General features: G+C 40.4%; 1 protein-coding gene across 4 annotated transcripts in view; it reads left to right on the forward strand.

Moving 5' to 3' along the window:
- LOC143036840 (equilibrative nucleoside transporter 1-like) overlaps window positions 1-18,120 on the forward strand; it is a 137,192-nt gene that overhangs the window by 33,441 nt on the left and 85,631 nt on the right. Inside the window, exon 1 of one of the 4 annotated variants that reach the window (XM_076204658.1) lies at window positions 9,913-10,001. The exons of 2 other annotated variants lie outside the window; for them this stretch is intronic. In XM_076204658.1, the coding sequence (XP_076060773.1) occupies window positions 9,928-10,001 (74 nt within the window). In that variant the 5' untranslated portion in view covers window positions 9,913-9,927. Of the gene's footprint in view, window positions 1-9,912; window positions 10,002-12,891; window positions 13,842-18,120 lie in introns of those variants that run through there. One more of the 4 variants, XM_076204657.1, reaches the window with a different exon arrangement.

The following is an 18,120-nucleotide window of genomic DNA, read 5'->3' on the forward strand; positions in this document are numbered from 1 at the left end:
TTCTTTTTTATATTACTATAAGTAATATTCAAACCAATAATATTACACAAGCTCGTCATCTTGATGTTCATTCACGATGTGGTTGTGTGTATGTGAGATTCTCCCTACATACACAGAATGGGAGGATTTTCGACTCAGAGTGAACTGACATGGTTTTTCTTTAAGTTTATATATTGGTTGGTTGATTGTTCTCACTCTTTCAGTACGGGAAGAGAACAGGATAATTTCATGCTAACCCATTTAAGTTTAAAGACTGCCTTTTGACCCCATAGTAATTTACCCCTTTCGCCCCCCCCCCCTAGCAATCTACTGACCCCCTCTCGACCCCTTGGATGGTCTCATCGACCCCCTAGCAATCTTCTGACCCCCTTTCGACCCCTTGGCTATTTATTCGACCCCTTGGATGGTCTCATCGACCACTTTGGAAACCCCTGGTCTAAACCATTCATCATATATATATATGTATATACATATATATATACATATTTATATAAACATATATATATATGTACATATATATATATATATATATATATATATATATATATATATTTGAATATCTGGGGAGCAGATTCTCTTGTATGCATGCATTGTTAAAATCGACAGCGTTAGTGAGGTTGTTGATCTTCTTGTGAGTATTCTCCAGTTTTCTAACCAATATTCTGCCATTTGGAGGGTGGGCATAGACCAAGTTGCCAAAATGATTAATTTATTTCAACGTTTCGTCTAACAAAGAGACATCTTCAGGAAATTCTGTAACATAGATAATAATGACGTACAGAAATAAAGAAAACAACATGTAAATCTAAACAATTATACAAATATAGAAATAAATATCAATAAATGCGCAAATTCACACAAATTAACACTATACATGGGCTGATGGGGACCGTTATCTTTATTTCTGTACGTCATTATTATCTATGTTACAGAATTTCCTGAAGATGTCTCTTTGTTAGACGAAACGTTGAAATAAATGAATCATTTTGGCAACATGGTCTATGCCCACCCTCCAAATGGCAGAATATTGGTTAGAAAACTGGAGAATACTCACAAGAAGATAAACAACCTCACTAACGCTGTCGATTTTAACAATGCCTTCATATATATATATATATATATATATATATATACATATATATATATATATATACATATATATATATATATACATATATATATAAATATGTATATATATATATGTATGTATAAGAGAGAGGGAGGAAGTGAATGGGAGTGGAGTATGTGGGGATGGAATGGGTGGGAGTGATTTATATGCCATTGTTTTTGGCTGCCTCCCTTGTAAGGGAAAAAAGCCTTTGGTATATGTACGCATGCATATATATATATATATATATATATATATATATATATATATATATATATATATATACACACATATATGTACATATACATGTATGTATCCACACACACACATACTGTATATATCATATGTATGTGTGTGTGTAGTGTGTGCGTATGCATGTTTTCTTCAGACAGTCATGGTAACGCTTTGATTTTTGATGGCGGGATGATGTAGATTTTAGATAGCGTTAATTTGAATGTCTTTATCAGGGGATTGTAATCCTCCGGTAATACGATACTGTTCCTATCTAAAATGCTGCTAAGATTTGGAGCCCTGGATTTTGGGAATCCATAATTGGTTTCGTGCTCGTAGTTTTGTTGGTCAAAATACGGTTAACGTAGGTATCCCGTAATACTTCAGGGTTTTTGTAATGTGCCAATTATTTCCTATAATTACTGTGTGTGTGTGAGATTCACCTTGGTCTTGGATCACGTGTTGGACTCATGATCGACAGTTATTACCCTCCCGGAAGAGAGCTCTGCGCTCATATATGACCGATCTATGGGTACTGTTGTGACCCTACACGCACACACCCAGTTCCCCGCCACGAGAGTTGGAGTAACATCCCGCAGCGCAGCGATATTGAAATTATTTCAGCCCTGGGCGGGATTCGAAACCGGACCGCCGTAGTGGCAGGCGGGAACCACTGCGCCACGAGGTTTTGTGTGTGTGTGTGTGCGTTTACCTAATATAATTACACTATAGTATACAAAAAAGGAGCAACGCTGGCGTGTGGCACTGTCTCGTAAGACGATATTACACAGGCACGTTTTGCATGAGCTGTAACTAATTGCACTGTACAGGATACGCTTAACCATTCCGTCAGCAAGTTTGTGTGTTTACAAATGGAGTCCCATTGTTTTTTGTGATCAGCTGGTAGACACAACACACTCTTCGATATGTCAACCTTCATATACACAAGACAGCAGCAGACACTAATGGCCAAGGGCCTGAGTTGTTATCGTAATACAGAGTGCCTGCCTAAAAATAAAACAAGATAAACATATGAATAAAATAAATACATAAATAAATAAGGTAATAGAGAGGTTAATAGGGTCTACAGTAGGTGGTTAGGTGGCTCACTGGTGTCAAAGAAAGGTAAGGTGGCTTAATAGAATCCCGGTTAGGTTAGGTGAATAGGTTATGGTCAAGTTAAGTGGCATAAGAAAATTAAGATTAGCGTCAAATGTGGTATATTGTCCCAAGAACGAGTTTCTTTGGATAATTCTTGTCTTTTGTATCTCACAGAGGAATTGCACGCACTCCTATGAAATTGTAATTCGGCATTTCACTGTATGGGCATGGTGAATTTACTCTTATTTTCCTACTATCCAACGTTCAAGGTGAAAATGAATGTAAAAAAAAAAAATTCTTATTAAGAAAATTATTGATAAGTTATAAGAAAGAATAATTTCTCCAAAATATGTTTATTTCCGATCTCAATATCGCCCATTTCGAATGTTTATTTTACTATTTAAACATGTAAAATCAGTTCTCATTTTGTCAGCCACGCATAAGAATTAAACACAATTTTACGAATTATTTCAAGTGTATATCAATAAATAGCCTAATTAAAACCTGAATAGCATCGCCTGAAGCCTATGCGTAACGAAGTCCACGTTTGGTTAAGCATAATGCACTCACAACGCAACGGAACGCGTTGAGTTCGTGCAAAAATTGCCCTTGTGATGGGCCCTTTACTCGCCAATTCATCATACCCACCTTCAAATCCACGTACGGTTCCAACCTGTGATGTGTGTGTGGATGCGTACGTGTGTATTTTCGTCGAACGGTTTGCTGGTGTGCTTTTGTTTTTTCTGCTGGCTGTGATCATGAGTGTAGATAGCGTTAATTTGGACGTTTTTATCGCGAGATGTTCGTTTAATCCATCTGAGTTGAAAAATCTTATCTACATTGCCGGTAAGACTTAGAGCCTTGGATTTGGAGAGTTCTTTAATTGTTTTCGTAGTTTTGCCCTTGGGCGCACAACGCGTTATGTCATCCATGGTGCATTGAGTCCTTGAAGGGGTAGTAGATACTTTTGCTTTTCTTCATTTGCTAGATTTGTGAATGTGTGTGTGTGTGTGTGTGTGTGTGTGTGGACAATACTCGTCAAAAGTATGCGGCGCCTACCCCCTTGCGGCCGTATATTTATGACGAAAATAGGAAGACATTTTCTGAGGTGAAATTATGTAGATACAATGTGTCTGTCAACGCCTAGCTGTCACGCTGAGCCACCAGAGTGGAACGTGAGGGAGAACCCAGCCAGTCGCTCCCACACTGCCGTGCCTTTTTCACACTGCTTTTCTTCATTTCCCTAGGGTCTGTATCATTACCATGGCCCCTACAAAATATTTAGTTATAGATATAATTACCCAAGTCATTGAACTAAAGAAGCCTAGCCAGGGAACTAAAGAAATCGGTGAAGTTTTGAAAGGAGCCAAATCCAAAATCAAGAGATACTTGGTGCGATTTCGGGAGGGAGGAGAGTTGGAGATACTATCGTAGAAACCTAGAATAGGGTGTCCTAAGAAGACATCTCCAAGGGTTTTGAACATCATAAAGCGTTCTTTAGAGTCAAATCCACTAACAAAAACGAAATATCTGAAGGAGAAGTCTTCTTAGGATCCTCTACCAGGCGTCTATAATGGTACCACTGGACGTAGTGGCCTGTATAGGGCTTTGGGGTGAAAATGATTATATGGTTTAACGTCACAATCTCCCCGCTATCGGAAGGCTAGGACGGTGCCTCTCACAGAGGATTTTGTTGCGTGGAATTTAATGAACCATGCCATTGGTTCTACTTCACCGATGCCAGGGTTCGAACCGCCATCCCTCTCGACCTTCGCCGCAAGTAACGACCCCCCTAAACTGCTCAGCCAGCGAGTTTAGTGGTACTTCGGTAAATAGGCAGGATGTTCTTGGCGAAGTTCTAGATGACAGGAACTATTGAGGAATTGGGATGGGGCGATCGAATCCTGCATTAACTCGAAAATTGTCCCTTTTTTGATATATATTTGTGTTAGTGTGTGTGTTTGGGGTTGTGTTTACGTAGTTGTAGTGTATGGGGGAGTAATACTCGTGAGGTCCTGTCTCCTTTTCTTCATTTGTCAAACCTTACCTTAGATTCTTTTATAGAGTTGGCTTAGGTGTGTGTGTGTATTCACTTGGTCTGTGTGTGTGTGTGTGTGTATGTGTGTGTATGTGTGCGTGTGTGTATGTGTGTGTGTGTGTGTATGTGTGCTTAGTGACTACCAGCCGTTGGGGAAAAATTAAAATAGAATATAATAAATAATGATGATAATAATACTACAAACAATAATAATTATAATGATGATAATGATAGCAATAACAACAACGATAGTAATAGTCCAGACAGAGCAGTCCAGTGTTTGTAGAGGGATCATTGAGAGGGTCCAAGGACCGTTGCTGACTACTGCGGGGCAGCGGTTATCTAGTCGCTGAAACTCGGTTATAAGCATACATACATATACCAAAGGTTTTTTATCCCCTTACACTGGGGGGGGGGGGGGACACATTTTTGTCTTTTAACTGTGTTGCCCTTCGGGCAGCGTGCAAGGTCCCAGCCTCGGTTATAAATAACTGATAAAAATCTTTTGAAGTGGCAATAGATAAAATCCCCTTGTCATCTCAATAAGAATTGCCTGGCGACAGTAAGAATAAACAATATCGTGTCGTGGAACTTCGCGAAAGAACATAAGAACATAAGAATGAAGGAGACTGCAAGATACCATAAGGCCTACACTAGGCAGCTCCGTATCCATCACCACCTGTCATCCCCATCCATAAAGTTATCTAATCGTTCCTTAAAACAACTGATAGTTTCAGCGCTTACTACATGATTACTAAGTTTATTCATTTCGTTGACCACCCTATTAGTAAACCAATTCTTGCCTATTTCCTTTTTAAATCTAAATTTGTCCAGTTTGTAACCATCACTGTGAGTCCTGCCCTGTTGTTTTAATATGATTACCTTGTTTGCATCATCCTTTGTTAAAGCCCTTGATCTACTTGAACACTTCTATTAGATCACCCCACACTCTGCGTCTTTCCAGAGAGTGTAAGTTAAGGTGCCTAAGCCTCTCTTCGTAAGGCAAATTTCTGAGTCCATGTATCATTTTGGTCATTCTTCTCTGTACTGATTCTAGTGAATTTTTGTCCATTCTGTAGGACGGAGACCAAAACTGTACCGCAAAGTCAAGGATGGGTCTAACTATCGCAGATGAGTAAAATCGATTGGCAGTAGCTAAAATAAACGCTTTGACCACACGCTGATGCCGAAGAGAAGATTTTGACGCAATTGGTTCCCAACATATACAATGGAAAACAGAAGTTACAAAGGATTACAAAGGCGGAGCATGCCGACAGGAGACCTTTTGGTCCATACCTAGGTCGGATGCGAAAAAATTATAATGACAAATAAATAAATGAAAAACTATAATAATGTTAATAATAAATAAAATACATAAATAAATGCATAGGTATAGTTGAATAATAAACAAACAGGTAAATAGTAAATAATAAAATGACATATAACTAATAATAAATGAAAATCAAGCAAATAATAATAAACAGACAAATTATTTTCTTGTTCTGGTGCAGTTTCGCATACAAATATTAATAGATGAATATATACTCGTAGATAAATGCTGAAGCAGTCTGACAGGTTTACGCGAGCGGTAATAGGAAACGATGAAGTCTTGGTCCGAGTTTATTTCTGACTTTGAAAAGGTTGATCTAAAACTAGGCTGGAATAAACTGAGACTAAGACTCCTGTGCTGCTTGTTCCTTTTCATGTCAAATATATGAATAAATAAATACATGAGAATATTGGCTAATATATGCCAAGAGTATCGACCTGATTTCCTGACTTTAAGTGGTATTTGATAAAACCCAGAGAATGAATGTTTATCAGCACGTCATTTCCATCGGAATAATTTCTTTGATTATTTATTCATTTATGGCTGGAATTATAATTAACAGGAATACGTCATAATGTAGAGTTGAGCTTTTTCTGGACCCGCGGAAATACGCCCATCAATGCTTTTGGCGGGAAATCGCCCACGCATTAGCGTCGTCGTCCGTTACCTCTTCGAATTTATGCGCTTCTGTGGCCCTTTTATCGACCAAAATCATTCAAGATAAACGTAATCGCCACGACTCGAAACACGGGCAATGTTGATAGTATAATTTTAATGTAGTTTGCATATGTAACACTTTATGTATTACCTTGAAGAAATACACCCTTAACCAGACCTTTACACCTGCAGGAGGACTAACTGTTGCATCTCCATCTGCTCATGGTCCCCTCTGGTCCCCATCGAGTTTTACATACATACAAATACAAAAGGCTTTTCCCTCCTACTTGGGGGTAGCCAAAAAGAAAAAGGCATAGAAACCACTCCCACCCATTCCATTTCCTATATATTCCTCTCCCCTCCACCCTCCCTCTTATCTTGGCACCTCCTGCAGGTTATCCCTGCATCCTTTACACTGCCCTGGGTCAGAAGCAGTGTCGCAAGACACAGCACATCCACAGCAAGGCCGCTTCATAAATTCGGCGACCCCCCCCCTTCTCGTCCCCCCTTGCAGAAAAGGAGAAGACGGGGAGAAATCCCTTTGGTCTGCGTCAAATTTTTTCCTCATACATACTTCCTCACCCCCCATCCCCTCGAGTTTTACTAACTGTAAAATCCGCAGCCCCACAGTGGCTGGCTACAGTCCTTGGTACCTCCCTTAGATCTCTCTGGGCAGAAAATTTAGACTATTTAGGTCGTATCACTGTGGAACTGTTTCTGTGTCACCGGTTGAAAGTGGTATGAAGAAAGGAGAGTAGTTGCCAGTTGCCAGGTCTCCATGTGTGAACAAATGAAAGAAATACTCTTTATAGTTGAAGTTGATAAAGAGATATCGTTGGCCCCAGTCTGGAGGGCCAGTGCCAACCCCATAAAGACAGCAGTCCTTGGTTCCTCTTCCACGAGGAAAATCGATGAATTTATGAGGTAAAAACTGAGACTGATAAAGTATCCAATAGGTGTCAAAACTTTCGTCCAACTATTTAACAATAATTTCATTGTTTCTGTAACCAACAGTCCTCTGGCGATTGTGCGTGATGATGAGGATAGATGGTGATCTCTAGAAGCCTTTAGTCACAATCCATACTGTACTCCGTGTTGGCGCAACAATCTCCCTGTACTGGAAAAGAGGGCAGTTTCACTCGATAATCATATATTACTAAGCAGCCCTCTTTAGGATCCACTCTGTTCACCCCACATGGGGAAGGGACTAGAAAAAGTGCCGCAAGCATTGCCCCTCCCCCCTGCTCCCATAAACTCACCTGGCTAAAGGACCGGCCCCAGGAAAGTCACCCTTACTGCGGCGTGAACAACGAAGAAAACAGTACAATGATGGAGCAGCAGTCCTTCCAAACTCGGCAAAATCTGCTACTTCGCCCAGTTCCGACGCCTCTTCATGAGGATTTCCTCTCCCACCCAGAAATGATCTGCTATGACGACGCTTTTATGCGATTTGTAGTACAGTTGCGTTGTTAACGGTGTATATATCGATGTATAAGAAATAACCCAACTTTATTCGTGTTCTGTATAGTTGAATTCCTGGTCTGAGTGTGTCGGCCAGGAAATTCTCTGCTTCGACTATGCATTCATTCAAGTCTGCAACCGATCCGTTGCCGCACCAGTCAGATGAAGCTATTTTAATTGATTAATTTTATTTATTTATTCGTTTATTTATTTATCTATTTATTTATTTATTGCTTATTCACTTTTTTCATCATTTTGCCCAGTATTGTTGGTGTTTGGAAATCTTTGTACGGTGATACTTGTGAAGCTGGTAGCATTCATATCTTCGATTCTACGGGTAGCAAGATACTCAAGTAACTTCCATATAGATCATTCTTGTTTTGTTTTTCCTTTTTCTCATTGACTAGCTACACGGGTAATTTTCGGTGATTCATATACTCTGGGGATGTTGAAAAGCAGCCTCTAATATTCACACTCTTCTCGTTCTACCTGATTCATCTTGTTCAATGATAATATGAAGATAACTTACATCAGAAGGGGGAGTGATTGGTGCCGGTCTATGAAGACGGGGGAACTAGCACCGGGATCTTGAAAAGTGACTATCATCATTGTATGGAGGAAAGGAACTTGATCATTGACCTTTATATGGTGATATGGTTCTAGGGCGTGATGATTTTCGATAAAAAGAGAGATAAAGTGATTAGGCTGGCCTCGATGGGATTTACTGTTGACGGAATGGCGACATTTTGTCTCAGGGATCTGTCAGACTACCTGATATAGTTGTGGTCATGCTGTTGTTTGTTAAAAGTTCCAGTGTACATTTATATATATATATATGTATATATGCTAATAAGAACACGGGTACGTGTGTTTACTTATGCAAAGTAGACCACTTGGAAAAAGAAACTAACGAAGTAGAGCGCTTTCGTATATTACGTCTTTAGTGAAGATGTAATATACGAAAGCGCTCTGCTTCGTTAGTTTCTTTTTCCAAGTGGTCTACTTTGCACACATATATATATATATATATATATATATATATATATATATATATATATATATATATTTATGTATGTATATATATATAAAAATATATATATATATATATATATATATATATTACGTATCATTGAGCGGTCATAGACAGTGGTAATGATGAGTGAAAATGACTACTACCACCCAGCTACTACTGCGGTTGCTACTACTACTACTACTGCTACCACTACTACTTTTTTTTCAACGACCTCCATCCTCATGGAACTGTGCGGTGAAAACAATTAGGCTCTGTCTCTCAGAGTTCATTTGCCCCTCTCGCCAATGACTGCGGTCGACTACCTTTTTATATTTTACTACTACTATTACTGCTACTTCTACTACTGCTGCTGCTGCTGGTGATGATGGTTATAGTAAAAAGAAGCTCAGGAATAACAATATAAGAAATGTATGGATAGATGAATAAATACATGAAAAGTCCAACTGCAAGCATACAGAGAAGACTACACCGGTTCAGAGTTGCTAGATTGATTCAAAATTGTACCAGTGATACCCCGTGGATTTTTTTTTTTTTTTTTTTTTTTTTTCAGCGTTCAGTGACGTAAACAAATCTGAGTGTCCTCACTGTGGGATTTCTTTCAAAGAGGAAGGATTTAAAATCTAAGTGCTAACTTAAATTGAGCTTAACTTCTTTGTTACGATAACGTTCCTTATTTTTGTGGTGGTGGTGGTGGCTGACGCTAAGCGGCGTTGTCCAGCTGGCGATTTGATTTTCTGGCGCCAGGAATACTGACTTCTTGGCATTGGGAAACCATCAACAGGTGGTTGGGTTTTTCTGGCACCAGGTTACCAACAGGTGGTGGTGATAGATAGTGCTAACAGGTGGCCAACGGGAGTCAGTCGGCCAGGCTGTAGTGGAGAACCCAAATGTTCGCCTCGCGTGCTCAACCTCCTTTTTCTCAGACGAGGATGACGCCTGGGTGATAAATAACTCTTCACACCAAAAGGATGTCACGTCCGTCACTGGATAGACAGGTCCTGAGGTGGATTGGCAAGCTTGAAGTCGCATCTCGTGTTGCCAGGTGATTTTATTACGGGTTCCCATGACGAAGGAACCATTTTTGTCACGATCAGCCCCGGCTAACTGTAAACATTTTAATTCAATCTCAGGAGCAGGGTACTGTGTGGGGTATTGATTGCAGGCTATATTTTAAGAACTTTAGTGATATCCCTACAGATCGAATCACTCAGCATTTTTATATTTTGAGAAGGATTACAAAGGCGGAGCATGCCGACAGGAGACCTTTTGGTCCATATCTAGGTCGGATGCGAAAAAAATCATAATAATAATTAATTAATAAATAATCTATAATAATGTAAATAACAAAATACATAAACAAATTCATAGGTATAGTTAAATAATAAACAGGTAAATAGTAAATAATAGTAAATTGACATATAACTAATAATAAATGAAAATCAGATAGACAAATAAAAAAAAAATAATATAAAATAAATTATATTCATTACAGCATCTTGCTTAGGTGTTTATCTAAATGATTCTTAAAGTTTCGAACTGAACTACATTACACTACCTGTGCAGGAAGTTTATTCCATTCATTAACTAGACGGTTGGCAATGTTGTTTCTACCTACTTCCAAATTGAACCTATTTCCGGACAGTTTGAGACCATTGTCTCTCGTCTGATTCTCATTCAATGTGAAAAATTTGTCACTTTTGATGTCAATTCCCTTTAAAATCTGAAAGACCTGTATCAAGTCACCTCTGAGTCTACGCTTTATTAGGGAAAACAGATTCATATGTTTTAGTCGAGTTTCGTATGATTTATTTTTGATATTTGGAATCAGTTTTGTATCCACTCTGGTATCCTCCTTAAATCTCCTTTTACCATCTCTGTCTCCACCTGTTGCGTTACTCTCCCCAAGAATAGAAGAGTTTGTTATCGTTGACAAAAAAATTTGGTAGTAGAGCTTTGAGCTCAGGGGCTTAATTCCTCTTATTGCGCAAGGTCGTTTCTATTGACTGAATACGATTGCTTGCCGGTAACCAGAATAAATAGATCGAGTCATTAATATTAAATTCAATAGATAGGTTTAACCCAGTGGTTCACAACTTGTGGATCATGAACCTCCTAAAGGAGCACAAACAGAAAAGTAGTAGTTAAGTAGTGGATGCGAAACGATTAAATTCAGTGTTGGTGTGGTCTTCTCCAGGGGGCCAAAGAACAGCAATACATAAGTATGGGAAGTGGGTTGTTTGGAGTTTCCCTCGGCTGAGTAACGTCGCCTGGTGGAGGCAGCCAGGACAAACGTAATGAATAGTAATTAGATGGTTAATCGATTTTTTTTTTCCAATCTTTTCGTTGGGGGAGGTTGTCTTAGGTTGAATAACATCATCTGGAGGCAGCCATAGTAAGTCGTGAATAATAATGAGATCAAGACTCAATAATTTGTCTCTTCCCGATGGTGGCCTCCTTTCCGTGCAATTTCAGTCAATTCAGGAGAAGACCCTCGAATTGAAGGGACTAAAGACTAGTCCAGGGTTGGGCAGCACGCGTCCAAATCCAGACACGCAAAACCCAGGGCTCACCTTAAAATAACTAATAAATCTCCAACTTCTTTTGTATGGCCGTTGGTAACCGCATGCTGCGTTGAGCAGCATATTAGGGCCCCAGGAAGTAAAGGGGGCCCGTGCTCGTATATAGGCCTATCATTTATGTTACTCTGTTGGCACGCGAGGAAATTTTGTATCAAAGATTTGGCTGATTTTGGCACATACGCTTAAAAAAAGGTTCCCCACCCCTGGACTAGACTACTCACTGACCATCTCTGCCCGATAGTACTCTTAACTGTTTTGCTCTGACTAACGCCAATTGATTTTATTCGTCTGTAGGAAAACCCTGGTTAAAGAAGCCAAGGCTACTTCGATGATTGAGGATACCTTAATACTTCGGCTCTGTGGCACCCTTCGTAGATTTTGTTCTGATTGGCGCCAGATGGTTTTTCAAGGTAGTCTATCATCTCGTGTACCCAGGGTTGGATAGTCTAGCTCCACCCTACATGTAGTCACAAATCCTGCAGTTCTTCCTTACTCTGGGAATGAAATCAACTAAAATGTAGAACTGGTACAGTAATGTATTTTATTCAGTTTGAAAAATAAGACATCACTGGTTCCAGAGATAAGAAATCGAATGAAAAAAATAAAGTTCAGTGATAAGTATAATCAATGAGAACAGAGAAAAACACAAAACATCCAGAAATAAGTAAATTCAAAAAAGACAAATGAAAAACAAAAATACAATGATAGATAATATCAGTGAGAAGGAAGGAAAACATGAAGGATATTGACCCACTAACTCAAACGAAGAAAATTGTTTTGTGATAACTAATCACATTTTTCTTGCTACTTGTCGCGCCAAAATTATGTCGAGATTCATTTCTATTTTAAAATGTTTTGAAAAAGATTGAAACATCATGTCAAATCAGAAAGTTAAATATTTTGGGAAACATGTTAGAAATAATTTCTACCTGAAATTCCACCTCAAGTGAATGAAATAGTCTGGTGTTGAAATGGGCATCCTAAAATGTACCAGGGTCCCAGACGTATTAAGCGACATAAAAGAGTTAATGGCATTCTTGACGCCTCGCGTGGGTGTGTTGTGTCGTCTTGCCCTCGTTGTCCCTATTACCCGTCACGGTCCATGCGGTAGTGTCCATAACGATGGTGTTTGTAGTGGTGATTGTGGTGGGATCAAAGTGAGGGAGGGTCAGATATGATAATGGTGGTAGTGGCGGTGGTAGCCCGTATTCCCTGATAGGCCTGTTATTGGATAAATCTATTTTATCATTGATGAAGATAAGGTATTCGGGCAAAATGCTGTTGGGTGAGTGGTAGAGAGGGATAATCAGGAGTAAGGGTGAGCGGGGCAAGTGGACGTGTCTGTCATCAAGGTCGGGCATTGCGCATCGAGTAAAGAAATCAGGTGGTCACTCTGCAACGGGACTCCATGTGGTGACGATAAGAAATTTCAGTACTTGTGCTAGTCAGAACAAGATAGAAATATCATAGTTAACCTGTATAAATACACAGGGAAACATCTTTATTTTCTGTCTATGAGTGTGGCACATGGTATGGGAAGAAAACACAAGGTTGCATTTGAGGTTGGGCATGTGTTGTTATAGAAAGTGACCCCCGTGAAGATGCTCCAGGGAAAAAAGACCGAAAGAGGTTATGATATTTAGTTTGCAAGAAATAACTGTGCACTTTCACCGATGTTTGAAACAGATACAATTGAGGTATCTCACTTAACGAATTATTCTTCGATTATTGTGGTTTGAAAGGCTCAACCGTTGGGAATTAAATTTTGCTTACAATATTCCACACTGTTGTTACCAGCCAAAATCTGTGTTGCAAAGGTTGTAATTAATTCGTTCATTATTTTATGTGACAAGGAGGTTTCATGGTAATTGGGTGATTGAAAATATTGTAATCAAATGAATTTCTGGTCAAAGAAATCCACAAGAGTTGTCGAAAATTCATTTAGTGGTGCAGTGGTACATAAAATCCAGGGAAACAGCTCAAAAGAAATAAGTTGAGGTTGTAATCAACTACGTCGGCAGAACCAGCGACTACCTGGTTGTTTTCTCAGAGAAGATAATTAATTAAAGTCAAACTTAACTGACTTTAGTGGAGCATTGAAGGCCAGCACCCGAGAAGTGTTGGAACAGATTTAGGAGTTCGAAAAGTTCGTCTTTGTTGTTTGGGATCGTCTTCTGCTGACACCTCATCTTCTTCGTCACCATGATGGAAGGCAGCTCCACCGAGAAGATCCGAACCGGATCTTTGTCGTCGTGTTCGACGTCAGAAGGAAGTGAGGAAAGCGAGGAATTGAAAGCGGGAGGGTAAGTTGTTTTTCGGCATTTCTGTGATCGGAAACTCTTCGAAAAACGAGGGAATAAGAAACTAGATATTTGCGATGGAAAGGGATGCCAGTATCGTTCATAACAGAACAATAACTATAAATATATAGATGAAAAAAATCTGTGCAAAGAATTATCGCATGGAGCGTGTGTCACGAAGAGAAATGAAATTGCTTAGTGGTAACAAGAACTACTCCCCTTTCGGATGGAGTTCTTTGAGATACCTTCTGACCCATTTGCTACCGAGGTGGAAAGGCGCAGCGGAAATTAATAAAACAGCCTAGCGGTTGCTGTAATGAAGATGTTAATCTCACCTTGTCTTAACCCATTAAACTCCGATGACAAGATGTCTTGTCATTTGGTCAAATAAAACAAAAAATCATAAAACACCAAAATGTTTGATCCAACACCAGAAAAACATGACGTCAGTCCTCGCTTCGTGCGAGGACTGACGTCATATTTTTCTGGTGTTTGATCAAACATTTTGGTGTTTTATGATTTTTTGTTTTATTTGACCAAATGACAAGACATCTTGTCATCGGAGTTTAATGGGTTAAGGTGGGGTTAACCTCGAAGAGGCGTCCTTGCACCACCAGAGCCAGAGAGGATTATGTAGTATTTTGTCAGCAATTACCAGCGCTTCATATATTCGGGGACAAAATTGCAACGAAGAGTGACAAAGAGGAGATTTAGTGGGGGGACAAAGTAAAATTGGTCAGGATTTGTTTATTAATTTACCTTATTGATCTATTTATTTATTTGATTTATCTTATTTCATTTGTTTATATATGTATTCTTATTTCTATTTATCTATCTTGATTATTTATTGAGTGGAGAATAGTGTCCGATCGTAAAAGAATGTCATACAGTGGATGTTAGGTATCTCCAGTCGAATTTGTATTTACTAAAAATGTATTTTCGAATTGTACCGGAGAAGAGCTACGCTTCTTTCTCTCCAGCCATCGACCAAACCTGCCCGTCACCTTACATTTGTTTATGATTTTTGTTTTATCGAACTGTTTCCTCGTTTAGGTTATTCCATATGTTAGGCAGAAAAGTGTTTATCATTAACTCTCAGGAACTGTTTTTCTGTATTGTTTATTCATTTTTGCCTTGATTTCATGTCCACTTATCCCAAGTTAAGAGATCTTTTCTGTCAGTTTTGTCCAATCCTTCCTTTGATAAGAACACCGCAATCGTATCATATTTTTCTTCAAATGAAGCAAGGTCCAATTTTTGTAATATTTCCGCATACGGTTTGTCAGAGTTGTGTTATATATATATAGATATATATATATATATATATATATATATATATATATATATATATATATATATATATATATATGTGTGTGTGTGTGTGTGTGTGTGTGTGTGTCTTGTGTGTGCATTTTTGTTAAAGGGGAGAAATTACAGTACCCCTGATGCATGTTCTAATCTAGGACGGATCAGCCATCCTTGTGTCATGGGAGCAGCCTGTGTTTTGCTATAGGGTACACCTGATCGGACTGTTGTATAATAGAAGGGGTTAGTCTGTGGTGTTACCGTAAGACTCTTGTTGGTGATCTGTAAAGAAACACTCAAAGAAATATGGGGGCTGCGTTCAGACAACTTCATCCAATTCAGGTAAGTGCCTCAGTCGCGGATAGAGATGGATGGTCGTTTCAGTTTTCGTTTATCATTATGCCTCAGCTGAATAAAATCGTCTGCTGGTCAAGTGTGTATTCCGTGTACTCTCCTGTCTTGGTTGTATCCGTATTAGGGGAGTTGTTGTTTGTGTCCACGGCGTCGTTTTTGTGTTGGATTACAGTGCAGAAACCTTTGTCGAGGTGCAGACGCATAGTATCCCAATGATAAAAGACGCCGAGGGGGCACCTTTCATGTCTTATCATAGCGTTGCCCGGTTTTAGCCAGATAACTGGCAAAGAGCGACCATCTCACGGTGACTAAAATAGAGGGAAATCTTTGATGAGTCGAGGAGTAAGTACTGTTCATCGGTCATTATCAGTGGAGAGCATACGCCCGGGTTGATGCCTCGCAACACACACACACCGATACCATACCCCACGGTCTCTCTGAGCAAGCCCCCATGTAGTCACCCTTCCCATTCCACGTTGCTCTCGCTAGGATCAGTTGACTCCCTGTCACGAGTTCTATGGCCTCCTCCTCCTCCTCCTCCTCCTCCTCCTCTTGTGGACCTTATGAGAGGATTCAACATCAGGGAAGCGTGTCACTAGACCATATAGCTGTTGACATTCATGAATCATGGCGGTAACAGGCCTAGGCTGAGTCCAACGGAGCAGCCGCTAGTTTGATTCAAAGTCATATTAGCGATATCTCATGATTCTCTGATGATACTCTGTACCAAATACGTCTAGACTCCCGCCCTTGTCAGCAGGGAGCATAAGCGGCTTGAAGAATAGGATCTAAGTTCTGCATAAGTGGTATGATCATCATAATTGAAAGCATACACAGGAGGACTTAGTGGTTCAGTCACATGACGGCGCCAATCCCCACATTTTTCAGATCAAGTCCCCATGCAGTCACCCTTCCCATTCCAGACACATCTCGATAATATCAGCCCAGACATTGGGTTAGTAATCCTCGCGGTAATCCCTCGGATTTACAGAAAATCCCCAAAAATCCTGCATTGAATAGATACCTCCTTGATCAGCATGGGTCGCAAGCGACCCTTGTTGAAACTAAAATCGTCGTGAAAAGATATGATTATTTGCTGACTTATCGGACGTGAACACAACCTTAGCAGATGTGAACGACCCCGTGTCAGCAACAGGTGGGCGAGTACCTAGCCGAGCACACTGATCATTGTAATACTGCATCAATTTTTGTGTTGTCCTGCCGGTTCACTTTCCCCCTTCCAGACACGGATGACCAGCCTTCTTTCCAGTGAAAGGGAACGGTACCGGTCTGCCAAACGAAAGAGAGCACCACGTGCAACCCAGAAATCATGATATCGCCTTCGGCTCTAAGCAACTCAACGCTGACGTTGCAGGTGCCAGCCGCCTTTTCACCCGTACATCTATAGGTAGATCAACAACCACCACCCGAACGGTGGCCAGGGACAGCTGGCCGCTGGAAAGGGTCAGCCATGTACAATTCCTCAGAGCACTCTACTCCTCTCCGCTGTCAATCGACTGTTTGGACAGTGCTCCTCCGGGCAACAGATATGGATCCAAGTGTTTTCACGGTTCGATAAGCAGGTCTGAGGTCATTCGCATTGAAATGTCCTTCAGCATTCTGATCTGAATCACAGACGAGAGGAACCTCCCCCGGGAGGCTGTATCATCGTAACCGCAACACTTGAACAACGCTCAGCCTCGAGGAATCCCATCTCCCTGCCCTGTAAGGCCGCTACACAGGACAAACACGCGTGGGTTGGTAACATATTGGGGTGTCCATTGACTCGCAGGAAGTTCATCTGTCCTTGGATCGGTGTCATTTTTCTTCCATCTGGGTGTCCATTACACCCTCTCTCCTCATTGGCAGGAAGGGAGTCGGGTATTCGGTTTCGGCGCCACCGTGAGCCAAGTAATACTGGGTTACATGGTTCATCAATTAGAAAAAAAAATGTTGCTTACTATCTCTATCTATCTATCTATCTACCTCTCTCTCTCTCTCTCTCTCTCTCTCTCTCTCTCTCTCTCTCTCTCTCTCTCTCTCTCTCTCTCTCTTCCTATCTCTATCTCTCTCTATCTCAGTCTCTTTCTCTGATTTTTTTTTCGTTTTCTTTTACGTGTAAACGGATTTTTACTTGAGTGTGTTGTAACGTCTTAACGAAACGCTTTCAACATTGTGACGTCATTATTTTTATACTTTAGTTTCGACAAAAATAAAACAGGTTAGTTAAGTTTAATCAGTATAAGTGTGAACTCACTAAATTTGAGACAAAAAATATAGATCTCGGTCCATTGGGACCCCGTTCACTGTGGAGTCCGCCCCCCACCCCCACCCCCCGAATTGAAGGCGTTGACGGGGATGGGAGGACTCGAAAATAATCGCGCCGTTGTTTGTGGTGCTAATATCCGCAACGCGGCTGACTGGGAATTTCACACACAAATGGCGCTCACAGTGCCTCTTCCATGCCATGGACCACAAGGCCGCCTCCCCAGTGGCTCTCTTGTGGCTCTGGGTTCGAGTTACTGGTGATTGCTATTTGCCTTCCTTCGGGTTTTGAGGTTCGGTCGCAGCTGGGCTCCTGTGGGTATGGTCCCTCTTTCCTCTCTCTCTCTCCCCTCCCCCC

Source organism: Oratosquilla oratoria, chromosome 21 (assembly GCF_046742065.1).
Source record: "Oratosquilla oratoria isolate Oo_2021 chromosome 21, ASM4674206v1, whole genome shotgun sequence".
NCBI classification, from domain to species: Eukaryota; Metazoa; Arthropoda; class Malacostraca; order Stomatopoda; family Squillidae; genus Oratosquilla; species Oratosquilla oratoria.